Below are 24569 nucleotides of genomic sequence, written 5' to 3' on the forward strand. Positions count from 1 at the left end.
GAGTCCATAGGTGTGTCACCACTGTCGAGTGGTGTGGCAGACATAAGGGGACAGTGACGAGGGTGCTGACTGAACCCACATGATGCTGGAGAAGAAAGGAGGTGGGGCGGGCATGCAGGGCGAGTTTGGAGTCATCAGAAGATGATTGAGGACCAGCCTGGGGGCTGCAGGGGACCCCAGGGTGAAAGGAGGGTGTGTTTCCGAGGGAGAGGATGGGTTTGGGGGTAGGCTGCATGTCAGGGCTCTAGAAGAGGGAAGATGAAAAGGAAGCCATGGTTTCCAGTGCAGGAGATGGAATGCTCTGGAAGGAGGTGCGTCTGGGCCCCTCTAAACTGAGGTGATGGTGGAGAGCCTAAAGGCCTATCTCATGTGATAGGTAGAAGTATCGGACCTCAGTTAGGGGTCATAGTGTTAAGAAATGAAATTATCAGGACTTCTCTGGTGGTCCAGTGGTTAAGACTCCACACTTTCACTGTAGAGGGCACAGGTTTGATCCCTGGTTGGGAAACTTAAGATCTGGCAAGTCACATGGTGTGGCCAAAAAAAGAGAAATGAAATTTTCAGAGAATTAAGCTCTTTGAGCACAAAGTAGGACAGGCAGAAAGTGGGGGACCTGTGGGAGCATGAAGCAGGCGGGGAGGGTGGCCAGCCGGGCTTGCTCTCACCAGCGTCCGTCCCCCACCTGTGGTCAGGACCAACCCCAGAGTACCTTTGCATCTTCCCAAGGCACACAGAAGGTGTTTGTGGAATTAAATATGAAGTTTAAGGAGAGGGAGAAAGGAAGATGCATCAGATTTTGCCCAGACAGAAGCCACCTGTGACCCAGGAGAGCCGTTTGAACAAAGTGGGAGAAGTTGGGCCCCAGAACCTTTGTCATCTCCAACTAGAACAAAAGTAGAAGGATGGTGGGGTTCCTGACATTATTGGATGTGATGACGAGGCAGATACACAGGGACACTTCCTTCATGTGGCCTCTTTACATCTGTGAGGTCGGGAGTTGGCTTCAGAGAGGGCAGGTGGGCCTCACTGCACTCACTGGGCTGCTTACGAGAGGGGATGGAGATGAGTTCTGAGCTTCAGGGAAATAAGGGCGGTTGGCCTTATCTGTTTCCCAGCTGAAGTTCACATCAGCATACTGTCTCTGCTTCCTCCCCTAGCCCCACCTCTCAGCATCCTGTCCAGACTTGCCCTTCAGTCCTTGAACTTGCCGTGCCTGCTGGGAGCACTATCACTCCTCTAGGGGAGGAGCCTGCACACATTTTCAGCCAAGGTGCGTGTGTGTGCTCAGTCGCCCATTTGTGTCTGACTCTTTGCAACCCCCTGGACTGTAGGTGCCAGGCTCCTCTCTCTGTTCGTGAAATTTTTTAGGCAAGAATACTGGAGTGGGTTGCCATGCCCTCCTCCAGGGCATCTTCCCACGTCTCTTGCGTTGGCAGGCGGGTTCTTTACCACTGAGCCACCTGGGAACCTGAGAGGAAACATCTTAGGCTTTGTAGCCACGTGGTCTGTGTTGCAGCAACTCAGCCCCATTTTTGTAGCATGCACTGTGAAAGCCGCCAGGGCAGTGCAAAGCCATTGGATTGGGCCGTGTTCCCAAAAAACCCTAGTTATAAAGACAGGTGGTGTGCAGGTTGTCACTTTGACACTTGTGTGGGATCCCCCTCCCTGTGTGTCCCACCTCACCTCCCACCCTCATTGCCTTATGGGGTCATTCCATGGGCCTCCACCTATTCCACTTCAAGTCCTAAACCCCTGAGAACAAGGGCGGGGTATTAGACCCTCTACTCTCCCCAGCACCCAGCGTGGAGGAAATACTCAGGAAACCCCTGTGGACTGGACGGGTCCACGTTGAGGTGCAGGAGGCTCAATGGAGCGAGCTGAGGATGTGCCCCCCACCCCCCACCCCGCCCCGGGGCAAAGACAGGAAGGGGCCTTTTGAAACAGAAGCGCTCCTTATATCAGGACCTTGGGCTTCCCAGGTGGCGCTAGTGGTAAAGAACCTGCCTGCCAATGCAGGAAATGTAAGAGAGGCAGGTTCGATTCCTGGATCAGAAAGATCCCCTGGAGGGAGGGCATGGCAACCCACTCCAGTATTCTTGCCTGGAGAATCCCATGAACAGAGGAGCCTGGTGGGCTACGGTCCATGGGGTCACAAAGAGTCAGACACGACTCTAGTGACTGAGCATGCACGCACATATCAGGACCTGGGGACTAAGAATGATTCTTTTTAGTTTCCAAAACCTCAGTGATGTTATATGTAATGTTTATACACGTAGTCAGGTATATGTGCATTCACAGCCTACTTGTAATCTGTAAAGTAGTTTTGCTGAATACATTCCATATAGATAAGGACTAGGCCAAAGGACTGGGTTACGGGACTGGGAGGGAGAGACCCAGGTCAGGAGAGACTGCAGGTTCACTGGCAAGGGGGAGGAGTGGAGTCTCTGCCCCTTCCTCTGGCCCTCGTAAATGGAGGAGGAAGTGGCTGGGTTGGCCCAGCCTCATTTCCCGGTCCAGCAGTCAGCCCCAAGAGCAGCTTTTTGGCTCTGGGTCTGCTTCTGAGAACTCTGACCCGGGCACTGGAGCACACTAATTTTCACTGTGGTATTTATTTAGAGACAAGAGAAAGGAAGGGCCTCTGGTTTGGGTTGGCAAGGGGAGCACTCTGTGCTCCAGGGCTTCTGTTTGGATTGGCCGGAGCCTGCCAGATGGGCCTGCGAGCCTTCCCAGCTGTGGGGTTTGCTTATGCCGGAGGATGTCTTGAATTTGTGAGACTGTTCCGAGGCCCAGCCTGGGCTTCGGGGCCTGAGCCACAGGTCTGGGCAGTTCCTCCCTTGAGAAGCTAAAGAAATAGACCTTCAAAGTCAGCTCAGGCTCCATAACGTGCCCTGGGCAGACACTCATGGGAATCCTCAGAATCCAGGTCTCCTTGGAAACATGGATGTGGGGGCAGGAGAGGGATGGGTTTGGATTCCTTGAGGAGCAGAAAGACCGAGTTCCTGCTCACTGCTTTTAAGACTGCCTTTTAGAGTTTGAGGGGTTTGCTCTCTGCTTCCCTGAGTTGGAGGAAACTTTCAGCTCAGCTGAGCAGGAATGAGGGAAGGCCAGTAGGTGCATCTCTTGTTAACCTTTAGCCTCTCTCTATAACCAGCTCTCTGATCCAGCTTCATAATGTGGATGACGAGAAGAAAATAGACTCCGAGAAATTTGTTTCCTCCAACCTATTATCTGCTGAGTAATTTAGGGAAGACTTGGGATGGGAGGAGCACTCACTGAGTCTCCATAATTCCTCTGGACTGTTGAGGGCAGCCATGCGGAATGATTGGGGTAGCAGCTGCTTCATTAACTTTTTGGTTTTTTGTTTGTTTTATATTTTTGGCCACATTGAGTAGTTTGTGGGGTCTTAGTTCCCCAACCAGGGACTGAACACAGGCCCTTGGCGATGAGAGCACAGATTTTAAACCACTGGTCCCCAGGGAATTCCTGTGCATTTGTTTTTTAAAATAACATCTCTGTGCATCATTTAGGAAGCCCAGTAATTAATTATGCTGAAGCTCCAATACTTTGACCACCTGATATGAAGAGCCAACTTATTGGAAGAGACCCTGATTCTGGGAAAGATTGAGGGCAGGGGGAAAAGGGGACGACAGAGGATGAGATGATTGCATGGCATCACCGACTCAGTGGACATGAGTTTGAGCAAACTCTGGGAGGTGGTGAAGGGCAGGGAAGGCTGGCATGCTGCAGTCCATGGGATCTCAAAAGGGTTGTACACAACTTAGCGACTGAACAACAAAGATGAGAGGCCTTATACTAAAATCAGCTTTGTGGGAGGAGGTATCCTGTCAGGAGGACATGACCAATGGCATATTGATATTGGTAAAGAGCAAGAAAGTGTGAACAGTGGTTATCTTTGAAGAGTAAAACTACTTGTGGTTTTCATTCTCTTCTGTATTGTCTATATTTCCCCCCACAGTGAGCGTATCACTTGTGCAGTTTTTTGTGCTTTCTTTAGAAATAGTTGAAGATCTTTAAAAAAATTTTTTTTCTAAAAGTGGACATGCTCATTGTAACATGAATAGCACTAAGACATGTAAAGGTCCAGGTGGTGATCTTTCTCTTCTTCTATGTCCCCCTGCCCCGAGGATACCACGGAGCAGCTCAGCAAGGATCTAAATACCTTTGTCCTCGTGTGTATAAACAAGTAGAGTTGCATTGGGTTTAAAATCGCCTCATCCTGTCACCTTAGATGGCCTTCTCTGGTGGCTCAGATGATAAAAAATCTGCTTGCAGTGCAGGAGACCTGGGTTTGATCCCTAGGCTAGGAAGATCCTGGAGAAGGGAATGGCTGCCCACTCCAGTATTCTTGCCTGGAGAATTCCATGAACAGAGAAGCCTGCATACTACTGTCCATGGGTCTCAAAGAGTCAGACATGACTGAGCAACTGACACTAATACATCACCATAGATGGCACCTGGATGGTTTTTCTTTTACTGAAGTACATTATTGTCATTTCTTCAAGACTGGTCTACATTTAAATCATCCTTTTTAAAGGATCCCTGGCAGTCCCTGTTGACTCGGCTTCCACTTCTGGGGACCTGAGTTCAATCCCTGGTTGGGGAACTAAGATCCTGCATGCTCCATAGCCTGGACCCCCCCCCCCCCCCAACAAAATCCTTTTTCATCATTACATAATATTCCATAGTACATACTATGATTTATTCACTGATGCCCCTTTTTTGGGGCAGCCAGGTTTTTCCCAGTTTTTGCCACTGTTAACATGGCTGCATAAACATCATTCATAGAACCTTGCATTGGCACCTTTTTCGTTCTGAAAGCCCAAAGGAAATGAGTTTTTAATGTTCTAAAATCTGCTGTGAAATTACTTTCCCAAAAGACCATGGCAATTTAAACTTGTTATTAATTTTTAAGTGCCATAAAATACTTTCCGGGAGCATTGAACTGGGAATCAGGAACCCTGAGTTTCAGTCCTGGCTCTTGAGGATGAGGTTGGGCAAGTATTTCTGAAATGTGGAATTCACATTTGAACTAACGTACTCAGATGTGGCTACAGTGGAGATTCTAGAGGTCTGCCAGATCCTTTCAAGCCCAGGAGTTTTATGGTTATGTGTAGACCTGCTGTCTTAGGATGTGTCTATTTCTTTTTTCAGATTAATTCTCAGGAGAATTCAAACTCCAGAAAGATCATGCATGTCTGAAGAAGACAGACATTACTGGACAGGGGCTTGTAGCATCACTGCCTTATCCCTCCCCTGGAGGAGGAAATGGCAACCGACTCCAATATTCTTGCTTAGAGAATTCCGTGGACATAGGAGACAGGCGGGCTATAGTCCATGGGGTCGCGAAGAGCTGGACTTGGCTTAGCAACTAAACAACAGCAACAGTCTGAGCCCAGAGCTAGGACAGGACTCTGCTGGGTTAGCAGCTATTTCTCAGAGAACCTTAAGGCGTCTGTCTCGTAAACCAAAGAACCTTAACCGTGCCAGTTTGAGCCTTAACCATGCCTGGTTCTTGAGTTTGGATTCGGTAGTGGGGACCTGTTTCCTCTGCAAAGTGGCATTTTGGGATTCCTGGATGGCTCAGTAGTGAAGAATCTGCCAGCCATTGCCAAGAGACCTGGGTTTGGTCCCTGGGAAGATCCCCTGGAAAAGGAAATGCAACCCACTCCAGTATTCTTGCCTAGAAAATCCAATGGACAGAGGAGCCTGGTGGGCTGTAGTCTATGGGGTCACAAAAGGGTCGGACACGACATAGTAACTGAGCACGCACACACACTCTGAGACCCAGAGGGGCTTAGTAGTTATTTCTCATAGATTTCTAGGGTTTCACTCTGGACTGAAAGTTCCCCTTTTATTGAGTAAAACATGAGACAGACAGAAGCCACACTCAGCCTAGGGCGAGGTGAGCCCTTGGCATTGTAGCAGTGATGCCAGAGTGGCCGCTGCTCAGCCCGTCCTCTGCTGTGCCCGCAGGTGTGCCGGCATGTGAAGAACGGGGACATTCTCCTCCTGAACCGGCAGCCCACCCTGCACAGGCCCTCCATCCAGGCGCATCGCGCCCGCGTCCTCCCCGAGGAGAAAGTCCTGCGGCTCCACTACGCCAACTGCAAGGCCTACAACGCCGACTTCGATGGAGACGAGATGAACGCCCACTTCCCCCAGAGTGAACTGGGCCGGGCCGAGGCCTACGTCCTGGCCTGCACCGATCAGCAGTACCTTGTTCCCAAGGTGGGTCTGACCTTGAGGCCGTTCCATGGCCATCACCGGCTTCCAACTTGGCTGTTCAGGTCCAGGCCCCAGGCAGCTGCTGGAGTCAGTGGGGTCGCAAAGGGTCTTGGATTCTTCTGGGTGGGGTCTTCAGCCCCCTAGTTGCTTAGAGATAGGAGGTTTCGCTCTTGCTGCCTCTTAAGATGTCAGGAGAGAAATTGTAACAGTCATCCCAGGAAGCCGAGTTCAGTACCTGCATCTTAGGTCTTGTCTTCCAGCCTGTTTGGATTCTACAATATATCAGCCTCTGGCAAGCCTTAGCACCCCACCTATGAGGGTCCCCAGGGTCCACAGATGACTTTGATCCTTTAAGATAAGGAGGGTTTTAAGAGACAACTTAACCCCCAGGGTTTGATCCCTGGGTCGGGAAGATCCCCTGGAGAAGGAAATGGCAACCCAGTCCAGTATTCTTGCCTGGAAAAGTCCATGAACAGAGGATCCAGGCAGGCTGTAGTCCGTGGGGTCACGAAGAGTCAGACGTAACTGAGTGACTAACATAATCCTGAGGGTCCAGATGAAATTCCCTGCAGCCCATGAGGAATCTCCACTGTGAATCCCTTCTTTTATAAGCCGTTTGCATCGCACCATTAATTTGGGCTGTAATGTGGGGTAGTAATAACAATAAAGAACCGTGGCTGCTTGTTTACCAAGCACTTTTTCAAGGCCAGACACCATACATAGCACCTTGGAGGCCTCTCCTTTTCTCCTCCCCACAGTCCTTGGAGTAGATGCTGTTAACAGCCACATTCACATGTGAAGAAATGGTGTAACATGTCCAAGGACACAGCTGGAGTGGAAGCGGGTGGGGAGGAGGGGCCAGGAGCTCCCAGGTCTTTGTGGTTTTTCTTCTTTTTCCCAGCATGGGCCCTGCCACCCTTCCACAGGAGAGACAGAGGCATCTGCACCCAGGAAGCATAAGAGGCTGCTTAGAGATTGTCCCCCAGTTAGTGAGCTCTCCTCCTGGGAATTTCTCTTCCCCCATTCCACTAGGAGAATCAGGCAGGTGACCAGTATCCCAGCATTCCAGCCTCTTTTCCTCCCAGACACGCCAGCGTGGCTTCCTGTAGATCCAATTAGTTGAATATAACTTTCTTTCCCTTCTCTGCCCACCTTGGCTGGCTATTGATTAATGAAGGGGCTGACCATGAGCAGGAGGGGTTAAGGGCCCACTCAGGCCCCCCAGAAATTAGAAGAAATAGTTTGATTAATTTTTACTAACAGGGGTTTCCCTGATGGTCCAGTGGTTAAGACTTCGAGCTTCTACTGCAGGAGGTATGGGTTTGATCTCTGATTGGGGAACTAAGATCCTGCATGCCTTGTGGTACAGCAAAAAAAAAAAAATTAAACAAAATTTTTTATAATTAATAGTTTAGAAGAAATAATTATAAGGAAATTGACTAATTTGAAAATTGGCCTTTTGTGTTTTCATGTAAATTACGTCAGTTGTAGCTGTGATGGTGGTGGCAATAAAAGCCACTTTGCCCTGAGCACGCCGTGTGCCTCAGGTACCACTCTGAGCAGTCTGCAACATTCTGGCTTAGTCCTCACCACAGCCTTAGGCGGCAGGTACAGTTTTCAGGTGAGGAAACACAGGTGAGTGACTTGTCAGCCAGTGAAGAAGCTGGGACTCGAACCCAGCACCTTTGACCCCCCCAAGCCTGTGTGCTCAGCCTCCTGTGTTCTTAGTCCCCCAAGGCAAGGCTGGGCCTGGGTGAGGGTCTGTGGAAGGAAGTGGCTAACAGGACTGTGTTAGTTATCTAGCCTGCTAGAGAGACTATAACATTTCACCACAGTGGACACTACCAGTAAACAGCCGATGGTGCATTTTTCTTGCTGGCAGAGTGACCTTTGGATATTAGCCTCATGAAGAGTTGGGGTGCTCTGAAGTGCTTTTAGGCCAGTGAACCTGAGTATTCACTAGACCAATGTAAACTTGATTTTCATTGAATAAGATGGAATGGGGGACTTCATTGCTTACACCATGTCCTGCAAAGGACTGGCCTATTTATTTTATTATTTTTTTATTTTTATTTTTTCCATTTATTTTTATTAGTTGGAGGCTAATTACAATGTTTTGGTGGTTTTTGCCATACATTGACATGAATCAGCCATGAATTTACATGTATTCCCCATCCCCATCACCCCTCCCACCTCCCTCTCCACCCGATCCCTCTGGGTCTTCCCAGTGCCCCAGCCCCGAGCACTTGTCTCATGCATCCAGCTTGGGCTGGTGATCTGTTTCACCCTTGATAATGTACACGTTTCGATGCTGTTCTCTCTAAGGACTGGCCTATTTAATTCCAGATGTGCCTCATCACATGCTTACCTGCCTGTGAGTATAGGGTCAGAAATAGAACAAAAATAAAGTCTCATCAATAAATTAATTTCTTAAAAAGTAAAAAATGGGACTTTTCTGGTGGTTCAGTGATTAAGATTCTGAACTTCCCCTTCAGGGGGCAAAGGTTCTATCCCTGGTCTGGGAGCTAAGATCCCACATGCCATCTGTGCAGCTAAAAAAAAAAGAGAGAGAGAAATCAGGAAAAAGTAAGAAACAAAAACAAGACAATTCTAGGAGATGACCTAAGAATTCACTTTACTTTCAGACAACTTCTTTGGTCAACGGTAAAGAGCTTTTGATTCTTGATTAATTTTGTGTAGCCCTTAGTGTAAGTGCCAAGAGGAGAAATCCTATTCTTGGTGATAGTTATAAAAATGAAGGGCTTTCCAGGTGGTGCTAGTGGTAAAGAACCTGCCTGCCAATGCAGGAGACGTAAAAGATGTGCAATTGATCCCTGTGTAGGGAAGATCCCCTCCAGGAGAGCATGGCAACCCACTCTAGTATTCTTGCCTGGGAAATCCCATGGACAGAGAAGCCTAGTGGGCTACAGTCCCTAGGACCACAAAGAGTTGGACACGACTGAAGAGACTTAACACACACACACACACACACACACACACACATAAAAAGGAAACATGTACTTTGATGGCAAAGTCCTGAGATGGCAAGAGTCAGTTTTCTTAATCCAGGAAAGCCATTTTTTGTTAATTTTTCTTGATGTATCTTTATTTCCCTATTTCCTTTTCTCTTTGTTCATTGTCCCATTTCTTCTCTATTTTCAGGTTTCTTTTCCTTGACTAACCATAGTATCCAATTTAAGTACATTTTATTGCTAGTTTTATGTATTTAGTAGAGTTGCTTGTTGTCTTCTTAAAATAGATGAAGGGAATTTGAGATATTTCCTTTCCAAGAAAACAGTTAAACTTTTTCATTTACATGTTTCTTTGTGGATTCTTTTTTTTTTCCCTGTTCTGTTTGTTTTATCTACTAAGGGCCATTGTTTCATGGAAAGTTTTTTTAACAAGGCTTGAGACATACTTTCCTGACTTGGACTTACTCAAAAAATTCAAGTCACAGAATACGCTAATTCTCTAAGAATCCTGACCAAAGACATCGATTGTAATGTCATTTTGCTGTGATGTTAAGTGGAATAGGATAGCTGACAATTATGTGGGGTTTTGATCCAGATATGGTGTTTCTGATCCTAAGCAGATTTAGAAAATTCAGAATTAGAAGTAGACCCTTAGTAAATTGCTTTAATCAGCACTCCTTCCTAGAATTCATGATTATTTCATTGAAAGCAGTTTAGCCATTAAGGTAATTTTCTAGTCATGGAAAACTCTAGATGGAAAGAGAAGGCACTGACTAGATCCTGTAACTTGTAATTATGTTCTTTAAAAGGAAAAAAAAAGGGCAAAATCTATATCTGCCTCCAAAGACTGTTGTTGTTTAGTAGCTTAGTCATTTCTGACTCTTTGCAACCTCATGGGCTGTAGCCTGCTAGGCTCCTCTGTCCATGGGATTTCCAGGCAAGAATACTGGAGTGGGCTGCAATCTCCTTGCCTAAGGATCTTCCCCACCCAGGGATCAATGCCTGTCTCCTGCATTGCAGGCAAATTCTTTAACCACTGAGTCACCAGGGAAGCCCCCAAAGGGCTGTGGGATGAGTCAAATGCTTAATACTGTTTTCAGTTTTTCCCCTAAGCAAAATGAGACCTTGTCTTTGGAACAAGTTGCAGAGTATAATTTTTTGTCCGTGTTCATAACTCAAGGCCTTCATAAGAAGGGCTGAGTGCCCCATCTGATCTTGCCTTCTGTCTGCAACACCTATCTGGCTCCTCTGTAATAATTATCTCTGAGTTTACATAAACCCCATTGCCACAGTATTTAGACTGTTTGACAAGCATCCTTTTTAGCCTTTGAATTAGTGTGTGTAGCTAAATTCCTGGCACTTCTCCATGGCTGCACTTGAGAGTTCCTTAGTTATGCAATACAGCCATAATATTGGACAGTATTTAACAAATAAGCAAATGATAACAATCTTTAGATCCAAGATTTTTTTCTAGTTCCTATAAACAGGGAAAAGTTAGCAAAAACACCTTCTTAATAAATGTCAGTGGGCACATCTATTTTTACCCTAGTGTGCCTTATGTTGCCATGAATGCAGACCTGCAGATAGGGTTCAGGAGACTGGGGATCAGAAAAGATGACTGTATCCATCCAAACTGGGGCTGTTATAAAAGCCCTTGGGTTTGGGTTTTTTGGGGTTTTTTTTTTTTTTTGGCCCTGTTGCAGTTCTTGTGGGGTCTTAGTTCCCTGACGAGGGACTGAACTTGGGACCATGGCAGTGGAAGGGCTGAGTCCTAGCCACTGGACCACCAGGGAACTCTCTAAAAGCAAAATGTTTTGGCATCTGGTGGATAACAGCCTACCATGAATACATGCAAGATTGTGAAGACACACTGACATCAGGCCTTCTTTCCTTCAGTCACGTACATCAAAGCCCCCCTCCACCCATGACTCTCAAGGAACCTCTGCCCAAACCCCCCACTTTCTGCACTGGCTGAGTCCAAGTCACTCCGCAGGCCAAACTGCGGTACTGTACATGCCTCCAGAGAGACCATTCCTGACCATCGGCTCCTATCCCAAATCTATGTGATGACCCATCCCATTCTTTTCCTCCACAGGCGTTTAAAATTCTTTGTAATAATGCATCTCTCCAGTTATTTGTTTACCGTCTAGCTCTTTCTCGTTGTGAGGGATTGTGTCTGTTTCCGCCACTAAAATAGACTGAAGGCTGGTCTCACCCAGTGCCTCGGCGTACAGTAGGCTCTCCATAAATATTTGTTGAATGGGTGACTGGTTTAGAGGAGAACCAGGCCAGAAATGTGTGAAAAACACCAAAGCATAAAACCAAAATATAAAAACAAGAACACAGCCAATAGCAGCCAGACCAAATTTATCCGTAAATGCCAGAAATATGCCGAAGTTAACGAGAAGCAGATGGGATTAGGGAGAGAAGGCCAGGGGCCCTGCTTGAGTTTGAAGCACTCTTGCTATTAAACAGTGGGCAAAAGGCAAAGGTGGGAGCCGGTCAGGAATCCCTGGTCGTGTGCTCTGGGAGGCACTTTGCTCTCAAGATGGGAGGCCCAAGCACTGGCTAGGTGCGGCCATGACTGGACAACATGGGGATGTAAGGAGGGCTGTTGCTAGTGGGTGGCTCCCGAGCACAGGATTAGGAATTAGAAGGTGGTTTCTGGTTTGTTTGTTTTTTTTTTAATTTGTTCTTCTCTTTACCTGTTTTGACTTGTAGGATGGCCAGCCATTGGCGGGGCTGATCCAAGATCACATGGTTTCAGGAGCAAACATGACCATTCGAGGCTGCTTTTTCACCCGGGAGCAGTATATGGAGCTGGTGTACCGAGGACTCACAGACAAAGTGGGGCGTGTGAAGCTCTTTCCTCCTGCCATCCTGAAGCCCTTTCCTCTGTGGACAGGGAAGCAGGTAATTAGGGGGAAACAAATGGTGGATATTTATTTTAAAAAAAAGGAAACAGGCGACACTCAGTAAAAAGGTTTTGTTCCCAGGAGAGTCCAGGCCAGAAACAGAAATGACAAATCAAACAATAGTGTGACTTTCTCTTTAATGGAGTTTTTGGGTGTGGATGGTTTCAAAGGAGTGTCTACAACTGCATGTTTTCTGTCCTTTGCTTCTAACTGAAACTTCTAACTTGACACTGACCTCATCGTCTAGATATGGTGGTAATTGGCAGTGGTGCTGATGGTAGCAGTGGTTAACGTTTGTTGAGAGTGCTTCAAATATGTTAATTACTTAACCTTCACAACCAACCTGTGATGCAGGCACTATCATTATCACCATTCATCACCATTATCACCAGATGAGGATAATGAGGTTTGGAGAAGTTGTTACTTCTCCAAGTCCACAGGAGGTAGTGTTGAGATTCAAACTCAGGACTTTCTGACACCCAGAGCATCATATTATACTTAATCAATTATGTGATCTTGGCTCAGTGGGCCTCAGTTCATTATTTACAAAGCGAAAGTGTTCAGGTTGATGAGCTCTAAGGTCTCACACCCCTCTGCAGTTCTTTAAATCCATGGACCTGGTACTTGACTGGTTTTCTTATTAAGCCAACTTGTATTTCTGGGATAAACCTTACTTGGTTATGAGGTAGTATTTGCTAAATTTTTGTTCAGAAGTTTTTGCATCAGTGTACATGAGGAATTTTGATGTGTGGTTTTCTTTTCTTGCCATACGTTTACCTGGTTTTGCTATCGGGGTTAACATTGGCTTCACAGAATGAGTTAGGAAGTATTTACTCTTCTTCAGTTTTCTGTAAGAGTTTGTACAATATGAATATTATATTTTTCTTAAGTGTTTGGTGGAATTCACCAGTGTAGTCATCATTAGGAAAGCTATTTTTAACTGAAATTTCTGTTTCTCTAATTACATGTAGGGCTGTTTAGGTCATCTTTCTTCTTGGATGAGCTTTACTGCTTTGTTTTTTCTAGAAATTTGTCCTTTTCATCTAAATTGTTGGATATATAGGCATGAAATTATTCATCGTACTCTTTTATGTTCCTTTACTGTCTGTGGAACCTGAAGGTAGTCCCCCTTCTCATTCCTGATAGTGATAATTTCTGTCTTCTCTCTTTTTCCTCATCAGTTTGCTCTGAGTTTTATTCTCAAAGAACCAGCTTTTATTGACTTCCTCTATTTTTCTGTTTCTGTTTCATTTATTTCACTTTCATCTTTTTTATTTCCTTTCTTCTGCTTACTTTGGGTTTGATTTGCCCTTCTTTTTCTAGTTACTTAAGGTTGGAACTGAAGTCAGTAATTTGAGACTTTTTTCCTGTTTTAAAATTGGCATTTTATATATAAAATTTCTGCTGAATATATTGTATTTTCATTTTCATTCACTTCAAAAGACTTGCTAAATGCCTTTTTTATTTCTGTTTTTGACCCCTGAGATATTTAAAAGTCTTTGATTTAGTTTCCAAATATTTAAGAATTTTCCAGATATGTATATTACTGATTGCAGTTTTCATTCCACAGAGGCCAGAAAACATACCTTGAATAACTTGAATCCTTTTCAAATTACTGAGATTTGTTTTGTGGCTTCAAAGATAGTTTGTATTGATAAATGATCCGTGTGTCCTTAGAAATCACATGTATTCTGCTGTGTTGCATGAAGTGCTCTATAAATGTCAATTAGGTTCAAGTCTGAAGAACAGTGGATGGAAGTTCATGACCTTGTACAGGAGGTGGTGATCAAAACCATCCCGAAGAAAAAGAAATGCAAAAAGGCAAAATGCCTGTCTGAGGATGCCTTACTAATAGCTGAGAAAAGAAGAGAAGCAAAAAGCAAAGGAGAAAAGGAAAGATAAACCCATCTGAATACAGAGTTGCAGAGAATAGCAAGGAGAGATAAGAAAGCCTTCCTAAGTGAACAATACAAAGAAATAGAGGAAAACAGTAGAATGGGAGAGACTAGAGATCTCTTCAAGAAAATTAGAGATACCAAGGGAACATTTCCTGCAAAGATGGGCACAATTAAGGACAGAAATGGTATGGATCTAATAAAAGCAGAAGATATTAAGAAGAGGTGGCAAGAATACGCAGAAGAACTTCAAAAAAGATCTTATTGATCCAGACAACCATGATGGTGTGATCACTCACCTAGAGCCAGACATCCTGGACTGTGAAGTCAAGTGAACCTTAGGAAGCATCACTGCAAACAAAGGTAGTGCAGGTGATGGAATTCCAGCTGAGCTATTTCAGATCCTAAATGATGATGCTATGAAAGTGCCGCACTCAATATGCCAGCAAATACAGAAAACTCAGCAGTGGCCACAGGACTAGAAAAGATCAGTTTTCATTCCAATCCCAAAGAAGGGCAATGCCAAAAAATGTTCAAACTACTGCACAATTGCACTTATTTCACATGCTAGCAAAGTAATGCTCAAAATTCCCAAAGCCTGGCTTCAATAGTATGTGAACCGTGAACTTCCAGATATACAATCTGGATTTAGAAAAGGCAGAGGAACCAGAGATCAAATTGCCAACATCCATTAGATCATAGAAAAAGCAAGGGAGTTCCAGAAAAACATCTATTTCTGCTTTATTTGCTATGCCAAAGCTTTTGTGTGGGTCACAAAAAACTGAAAATTCTTAAAAGAGATGGGAATACCAGACCACCTTACCTGCCTCATGAGAAACCTGTATGAAGGTCAAGAAGCAATAGTTAGAACTGGGCATGAAACAATGGACTGGTTCCAGATTGGGAAAGGAGTATGTTAAGGCTGTATATAGTCACCCTGCTTATTTAACTTACATGCAGAGTACATCATGCAAAATGCCAGGCTGGATGAAGCACAAGATGGAATCAAGATTGCTGGGAGAAATATCAATAACCTCAGATATGCAGATGACACCACCCTTATGTCAGAAAGTGAAGAGGAACTAAAGAGCCTCTTGATGAAGGTGAAAGAGGAGAGTGAAAAGGCCAGCTTAAAATTCACCATTCAAAAAATGAAGATCATGGCATCTGGTCCTATCACTTCATGCCAACTAATGAGGAAACACTGGAAACAGTGAGAGACTTTATTTTCTTGGGCTCAAAATCACAGATTTTGACTGTAGATTGTGACTGCAGCCATGAAATTAAAAGATGGTTGCTGTTTGGAAGAAAAGCTATGCCCAACCTAGACAGCATATTAAAAAGCAGAGACATTACTTTGCCAACAAAGGTCCATCTAGTCAAAGCTACGGTTTTTCCAGTAGTCATGTATGGATGTGGGAGTTGGACCATAAAGAAAGCTGAGAGCCAAAAAATTGATGCTTTTGAACTGTGGTATTGGAGAACTCTTGAGAGTCCCTTGTACTGCAAGGAGATCAAACCAGTCAATCCTAAAGGAAATCAACCCTGAATATTAATTAGAAGGACCGATGCTGAAGCTGAAGCTCCAATGCTTTGGCCACCTGATGTGAAGAGCTGACTCATTGGAAAAGACCCTGATACTGGGAAAGACTGAAGGCAGGAGAAGGGGACAACAGAGGATAAAATGGTTGGATGGCATTACTGACTTGATGGACCTGAATTTGAGCAAGCTCCCTGAGTTGATGATGGACAGGGAAGCCTGGCATGCTGCAGTCCATGGGGTCACAAAGAGTTGGACACAACTAAGTGACTGAACAACAGCAAAACAAGGTTCGAGTCTACTATATCCTTGCTGTTCTCTGTCCTTCATTTCCTAATGCCCACTGTATTGAAACCAATGTTTCATATTCATGTCTGCTTTTGTTATTGTTATTTCTTGTGGATGTGAAATCAGGTCACCATGGCTCTATCCTGACCAGAAACAGAAGTCGATTTAACAGAATAGTAGGGGAATGTTGCAGTTTTAAGATTAAAATCTATAATTATGGATAGTCTAGTTCAGGAATTGGTAAGCTTTTTTTATAAAAACCAGATAGAAAATATTTTAGGCTTTATTGGCCATACGATCTGTGAATTACAGCTACTCAGCTCTGCCATGATAATGTGAAAGCAGACATAGACAAGGCTTTGGAATGAGCCTGACTGTGATTCATTTTGACTTCTTTTTTACAAAAACAGATGGTGGGCCACGTTTGGTCTATATGCTGTAGTTTGCTAGCCCCTAATTAAGTTGGATATATGTATTTGTCCAGGCTTCTCTGGTGGCTCAGTGGTAAAGAAATCCACCCACCAATGCAGGAGATGTGGGTTTGACTCCTGGGTTGGGAAGATCCCCTGGAGGAGGGGATGGCAACCCACTCCAGTATTCTTGCCTGGAGAATCCCATGTACAGAGGAGCCTGGCTGGCTACAGTCCATGGGGTCATGAAAAAGTTGTACAGAGCTTAGTGACTAAACAACAACAACATTTATTTGTTCACTAATTGTTCCTGTTTATAATTTTTTCATTGTTTCTTTTTTATGTATGTTTATTTTGTAAGCCATCTCAAGTTATCTTAGAAATAAAGGGATTTTAAGTGTTAAGTCAACTAAGATCATGGCATCTGGTCCCATCACTTCATGGGAAATAGATGGGGAAACAGTGGCTGACTTTATTTGTCTGGGATCCAAAATTACTGCAGATGGTGTTTGCAGCCATGAAATTAAAAGACACTTACTCCTTGGAAGGAAAGTTATGATCAACCTAGACAGCATATTGAAAAGCAGAGACATTACTTTGTCAACAAAGGTCCGTCTAGTCAAGGCTATGGTTTTTCCACTGGTCATGTATGGATGTGAGAGTTGGACTATAAAGAAAACTGAGCACCGAAGAATTGATGCTTTTGAAGTATGGTATTGGAAAAGACTCTTGAGAGACCCTTGGACTGCAAGGAGATCCAACCAGTCCATCCTAAAGGAGATCAGTCCTGGGTGTTCATTGGAAGGACTGATGCTGAAGCTGAAACTCCAGTACTTTGGCCACCTGATGCGAAAAGCTGACTCATTCGAAAAGACCCTGATGCTGGGAAAGATTGAGGGTAGGAGGAGAAGGGGACGACAGAGAATGAGATGGTTGGATGGCATCACTGACTCAATGGATATGGGTTCGGGTAAACTCTGGGAGCTGGTGATGGACAGGGAGGCCTGGCGTGCTGTGGTTCATGGGGTCGCAAAGAGCATGACTAAGCAACTGAACTGAACTGTACCATCCAGAATTTATTAGAATTTTGTTTAAACATAAGCAGTGTGTTCAAAATAGAACCAAATAATGGACAAAGACTACATAACTAGAGCTACAGGTATGTTCATCCACGTCAGTCTGAGAATCCAGCCAAAGGAAATCGTCTGAAATGTAGTATTGATAAAAGCTACTTGAAAAAAGTAGTCCATGACATCATGGTTTATAGTGGTGGAATATTAGAAAAACCTGGATACTCAGCACTGGGGCTGAGTAAATTGTGGGACATATATTTACTAAGATGTGCTGTGTTGTGCTTAGTTGCTCAGTCGTGTCCGACTCTTTGCAACGCCATGGACTGTAGCCCACCAGGTTCCTCTGTCCATGGGGATTCTTCAGGCAAGAATACTGGCGTGGGTTGCCATGCCCTCTTCCAGGGGATCTTCCCAATGTAGGGATTGAACACAGGTCTCCCACATGCAGGCGGATTCTTTACCGTCTGAGCCACCAGGGAAGCTTTGTGTAGTTTAAAATAGTGGCTTTAAAGCATTGTGTAACAGTCTGGAAAATTTTCAACGTAATGTTGAAAGAAGAAATAAACTACACAGTTCTATGCATAATAACAGAACCATGTTAAAAATGTATATGAGCAAAAATTTGATACAAAAAAGATTAAAATGATAGAATAATTTGGTTTGTGTTAGGAATAATTTAACATTTCTGGGCTCTGCTTACTGTATAACCAAGTAAAATTAGAAAATAGGCCCAGATTTTATTTATGTCACAGTTGAGATTTTTCCGGGTTTCTTGAAATGTTGGTACAGGCTGTTATTTCTGTACAAGTAGGTGAAAGAAGGGAACAGTTACTGCACTGCAGAAGAATTTGTTAGTGACCCAGTCTGATATTCTACAGAGAAAAGCCATGTTTTGAATCAGGAGAGAAGGAGCTTAGCTTGGGAAATTTTATTTGTACTGCCCTAAAAAATTAAGTCCTAGGCTATTTTTCCAGGGCATTTCATACAGCCTCTTGAGTGGTTTTCTTATATTATGTGACTGTACCATTATATACTTGTTCACTTTACCATTAATGGATGTTTGGGTTGTCTTCAGTCATCTTCATTTGACTGTTATTAATAGGGCTGCTATGAACATTCTTGTATATGTCTCTTATTGAACATATATATGCATTTTGATGGGTAAATACCAAGGAATCAAATTGCTGAGTTATAAGATTTACTTTCAACTATAATAGATAGTTTAGTAAACAGTTTTCCAAAGTGATTGTAGCAATTTATACCGCCGTCAGCAGGGCAGGAGGGTTATGGTTTCTCCTTATTCTCAGCAGTACCTGCCTGCCAATGCAAGAGAAGTAAGAGACATGGGTTCGATTCTTGTGTTGGGAAGATCTCCTGGAGGAGGACTTGGCAACCCACTCTATTGTTCTTGCCTGGAGAATCCCATGGACAGAGGAGGCTGGTGGGCTGCAGTCCATGGGGTCGCATAGAGTCAGACCTAACTGAAGCGACTTAGCACTCGCAGTAACGAATGAGTTTGAGCACCTCTTTATATCCTTATGGCCATTGGGATCTCACCTTTTGTGAAGTTCCTGTTCAGGTCTTTTGCCTTTTTTCGATCCTATGCCATTCTCTTATTAATAGGTAAGAGTTTTAGAAGTATATCCTTGTGTAGGTCCATTACCAGATTATAGGTATTACAAATACCTTCTACTTGATGGCTAGCCTTTTTGCCCTTTCACTTAATGCTGATCAGAAGCTCTTTCTAATGATCAGAAGCTCTTTATTTTATGTAATATAATTCACCAGGCTTTGCCTTTTATGGCTAGTTAGTCCTGTATAAAAATTATTTGCCTGCCCCAAAGTCATTAAGATATTTCTCTGTATCACTGTTTAGCAGTTTTATTGTTTTACCATTCATGTTTAGGTCTACTTATGCCCAGAGTTGGTTTTTGTGGGTGTGTTGATGTGAGGTAGGGGTCAGAATTCATTTTTTTCCTGTAGGACTATCCCATTGATGTGATGTAATTGATGAGAAGTGTTTGCTTTTCCTCTGCTCTTTAGTATTTCTTGTGTCCTAAATCAACTAATTGCATATGTGTAGGTCTACTCCTGGATTAATTTCAGTTCCTTTGGTTGTTTGATTCCATTGCACCAATACTATACTCTTAATTATTGTAGCTTTATAATAAGTTTTGATTTTTGATAGTAAGTCTCCAGCATTGTTTTTTAAGACTGTCTTGAATATTCTTGGCCCCATGAATTTCAAAGCATTCTTGTACATTTCTGCCAAAAAATAGCTACAAGGAGTTTTATTGGAGTTACATCACATTTACAGATCACTTTAGGAAGAATGGACATATTTCCAGTACTGAATATTCCATTCTTTCAGTGACATAGAAGTCTTGTTCATCTTTCCTTAGATTCATTTCTAGATATTGCTATTATAGATGATTTTATTATGGAATTTCCTATTTGTTTATGGTTAGTATATAGAAATACAAATAATTTTGTAGTATATAGAAATACAACTAATTTTGTATTGTCCTTGTATTCCACAACCTTGCTGATTTCATTTATTATATTAACTATAGAAGTGTAACGTAAGTTTTTATTTAAAGAGATAGTAATATCAAAGGAAAAAGGAAAAATTTCTTCTCTCTCCAACTCCATTGTTCATCTAAGTGCATACTCTCACAGAGAAGAAATAAAAATGGAATCATATACCTACTCAGGGGAACCATGAACCATGATTAAATTTGACAGTCAATTTTGAGCTTGTATTTAAAACTGCTTCTTTATCCATGTTATTCTGTTGCCTGAGACATGCATTTTCCTTATCCATAGGTATGTGGACCTCAGTTTTAACTGATCTGTAAGATGGCTTACTTTAAATGAGCTGTCAGGTCCTCCAAAGGGAATGCCATTATTTCCATTATTTCAGGAAATCCCATTATTTCAGGCAATTTGAACCACCCTAACATACTTCAGATGTGGCAAGAAGTTTATTTAACGTTTTCATGTGCTAGGGTAATAGAATGTTTCTTATAATTGTTTTGTGACATACTTAGTTCACTTAATGATCTATGAGTTTCTCAGAGGTCACAGTGATCAAAGAATCTGCCTGCCAGTGCAGGAGATGTGGGTTCGATCCCTGGATCGGGAAGATCCCCTGGAGTAAGAAATGGCAACCCACGCCAGTATTCTTGCCTGGAAAATTCCATGGACAGAGGAGCCTGGCAGGCTACAGTCCTTGGGATTGTAAAGAGTCAGACACGACTGAGTAGGCATGCTATGATATGGTCTATTGTGGGGTTCATCCTCTGTCTGTACGTGTAGATTGACTTCATTCTTCTTAACCCATTCTGTGTTTTACCCAGTAATATGGATATTCTATAGTTGATTTAACTGTCCCTCTAATGGCAGATATTTAATGAGTGTCCAGTTATTTTCCTTTTTGGCCACACCATACAACTTGTGGGATCTTAGTTCCCTGAGAATGTTGTGGTTGGTCTTTTATTCCTAGCATAGTTTATGACCAGAAAGTAAATTATACACTTCTACAATATTAGTGCAGGAAGAGACCTAGAATCTTGTCTGGCATCCTTGTTTGTTTTTTTTAATTGAGATATAATTCATACCATAAACTTTACCATTTTTAGTAAGTGTATAATTCCGTGCTTATTTTTAGTGTATTCTCTGTGGTGCAACCGTTTCTACTGTCTAATTCCAGAACATTTCCATAATCCCCAAAAGAAACTGTTCCTATTAGCATTCAGCCCTAATTCCTCCCTCCCCCATCCCCTGGAAATCACTTTCTGTCTCTATTGATTTGCCTGTTTGAGACATTTCATATAAATGTTATCATATAATAGGTACCTTTTTATGGCTTGTTTGTTTTAGTTAACATAATGGTTTCAAGATTTATTCATGTTGTAGCATAAAAAGTACCTCATTTCTTTTTGTGACTAAATAATATTCCATTGTATGGATATTCCACATGTTATTCACTTGTCAGTTGATAAATGGATAATTTGGCTTGTTTTCCACTTTTTGGCTATTACAAATAAGACTGCAGTGAGTATTTGTGCATAACTGGTGCATGAAACTGATGTACTCATTTATATGAATATGTACTTTCAATTCTCTTGAATATATAGCTAAGAGAGAAGCCACTGGGTCATAAGAGAATTCTGTATTTAACTTTTTTGAGGAACTAGCAAACCGTTTTCCAAGGCAGCTTACAATTTTAAATCCCCACCAACAGTACATGAGGGTTCTAATTTCTCCATATTCACTCCAACATTTATTTTTCTTTTGTTTTTAAAATAACCATCTTGGGGGAGTTCTCTGGCAGTGCAGTGGTTAGGACTTGGCACTTTCACTACCAGGGCCTGAGTTTGAACCCTGATCAGGGATCTAAGATCTTACAAGCTGAGCAGCACAGCCAAAAAATAATAATAATAATAATAAAATAGCCATCTTAGTGGGTGTGAAGTAGTCTTTCATTATGGTTTTCATTTGCCTTTTCCTAATGATTAATAATATTGAGCAGCTTTTCATGTGCTTACTGGCCATTTGTAATATCTTCTTTGGAGATATGTCTATTCATGCCTTTTGCCCATTTATTAATTGGGTGGTTTGTCTTTTTATTGCTAAATTCTAACAATTCTTTATATATTCTGGCTACCAGATCTGTATCACATATATGATAACACAGGTATTTTCTCCCATTGTATGGGTTCTTTTTTCCTTTCTTGACAGTGTCCTTTGACACATCACTTTTTAAAATTTTTATGAAATCCTATTTACGTTTTTTTGGTTCCTTGTACTTTTGGTGTCATATCTTAGAAACTTTTGCCAATTTCAAGGTCACACAGATTTACAGCTGTGTTTTCAACTAAGAGTTTTATGGTTTTATCCCTGACATTTATGTCTTTGATCCATTTTCAGTTAATTTTTCTGTGTATTATGAGATAGGGGTCCACCTTCATTCTTTTGTTGGTAGATACGCAGTTGTCTCAGCATCATTTGTTAATAAAACTATTCTTTCCCCATTGAATGTTCTTAGCACTCTTGTTAAAAATCAATTAGCCACTGAGTATGGGCTTACTTTTAGACTCTTACTTCTGTTCCATTGGTCAGTATGTCTGTCTTTGCGCCAATGAGTGCTGTGTGCTGTCGCTTCAGTTGTGTCCGACTCTTTGTGACCCCATGGACTGTATGTAGCCCGCCAGGCTCCTCTGTCCATGGGGATTCTCCAGGCGAGAATACTAGAGTGACTTGCCATGCCCTCCTTCAGGGGATCTTCCCATCCCAGAGATCAAGCCCATGCCTTATGTCTCCTGCATTGGCAGGTGGGTTCTTTACCACTCGTGCCACCTGGGAACCCATGTCCTGATTATTGTAGCTTTGTAGTAAATTTTAACATCTGGAAATATGAGTCCTTCAGCTTTGTCTACTTTCTCAAGATTGTTTTAACCGTTTGGGGTCCCTTGCATTCCCGTTTGAATTTTAGGGTCAGCTTGATAGTTATGCAAGTTGGAATTTTAATAGGGATTGCATTGAATCTGTAGATCAATTTGGAAAGTGTTGCCATCTTAACAACATTAAGTCTTCCAATCCATGATGTCTTTTCATTTACTTAGATTTTCTTTAACTTGTTTCTATAGTATGTTATTGTTTTCCACTTAAAAGTCTTAGAATTTTTTGGTTGAATTTATTCCTGAGTATTTTATTCTTTGTGATTCTATTGTACATGGAATTGTTTTTCTAATTTCATTTTCAGATTGTTCATTGTTAATGTATAGAAATATGATTGATTTTTGAATATTGATCTTATATTTTCCAGTTTTGCTCAAGTCATTTACTAGCGCTAACAAGTTCTTCTGAATTCTTTCAGATTTTCTCTGTATAAGATTATGTCATCTGCATTTAGAGGTTGTTTACTTTCTTACTCTCTAATCCAAAAGCCTTTTCTTCTTTCCATCCCTGATTGCCCTGACTCAAACCTCTAGAACATTATTGAATAGAGTGGCAAAAGCATGCTTCTTTCCTTGTTCCTGATCTTAGAAAGCATCACCTTTGCTTACTGAAAATGGCAGTGGTAGTTTTTGCATCAGTGCCTCCCCTTTATCAGGCAGATGATGTTGCCGCCTATTCCGAATCTGTTGACCGTTTGTGTCGTGAAAGGGTATTGAGATTGTCAGATGCTTTTCCTGCTCCCTTGATTTTACAGATGAAGTGGCAGATCTGTCTCCTTTCCTTAACATGTATTGGCTGCATGTGTTAGCCATCTCCCAGACTTTCCATCCTGACTGTGCCCAGCTGGCAGTTCCCACTGCGCAGGTGGCACTGTGGTTTAAGTGCAGCTCGTAGTCAGCATCCCAGGGAAGTCACCCTCCTACCTTTCCTCCTTATCTTCTGTCCTGGCAGTGCCGGCCTTTCTGAAGACTGAGGGCCAAGACCTTCCTGGTCATTTTCCTTGGAGATAACAAGGAGTACTGTCTGCTTTCTGTAACAATGTTGTTGCCAGTTGTCCCCCGTCTCCTGGTACACATGCATGAAGACAGCTGCTCTCGTAACTGCCCTGACCCCATTGTGTACATACAGATCCTTCTTTATGGGCCTGGTACAGGCATACAAAGAGCTGTCCATGCCAGTAGATGGCTCCCAATGCCTCCAACCCTGCCCCGCCTACCCACCCCCTCGCTGCTCCAGGATCTGTCCAACCGGTCTGCCTGCCTCAAGCCTATTGCTTCCTTGGGAATGCATGCCCTTGGCCTCTCCAGAACTGACCCATGGTCATCCCAGGTACAGCTGCTCCCATGTGGGCTGCTTGTGAAGTTGACCTCCTGTTGGTAGCTGCATAGGTAGTGTAGTGATAAAGAATCTGCCTGCCTATGCAGGAGATGCAAGAGATATGGGTTCAATCCCTGGGTTGGGGAGATTCCCTGGAGGAGGAAATAGCAACCTGCTCCAGTATTCTTGCCTGGAAATTTTCCATAGACAGAGGAGCCTGGCAGGCTGTAGTAGATGGGGTTGCAAAGAGTCAAACACGACTTTTTGAGCGTGTACACACACAGAGTGAATGAGAGCTTCCCAGATGGCTCAGTGGTAAAAAATCTGCCTGCCGGTGCAGGAGACACAGGAGAAGTGGGTTAGATCTCCAGGTCAGAAGGATCCCTTGGAGAAGGAAAGAACAACCCGCCCCAGTATTCTTGATTAGGAAATCCCATGGACAGAGGAGAC

General features: G+C 43.1%; 1 protein-coding gene across 2 annotated transcripts in view; it reads left to right on the forward strand.

Annotated features, from left to right (window-relative positions):
- The window catches only part of POLR1A (RNA polymerase I subunit A), an 83626-nt gene that overhangs the window by 27277 nt on the left and 31780 nt on the right, over positions 1–24569 (forward strand). For both annotated transcript variants that reach the window (XM_020889449.2, XM_070479376.1), the window contains 2 exons: positions 5995–6249; positions 11940–12131. In XM_020889449.2, the coding sequence (XP_020745108.2) occupies positions 5995–6249; positions 11940–12131 (447 nt within the window). The remainder of the gene's footprint in view (positions 1–5994; positions 6250–11939; positions 12132–24569) is intronic.

This window comes from Odocoileus virginianus, chromosome 2 (genome assembly GCF_023699985.2).
Source record: "Odocoileus virginianus isolate 20LAN1187 ecotype Illinois chromosome 2, Ovbor_1.2, whole genome shotgun sequence".
NCBI classification, from domain to species: domain Eukaryota; kingdom Metazoa; phylum Chordata; class Mammalia; order Artiodactyla; family Cervidae; genus Odocoileus; species Odocoileus virginianus.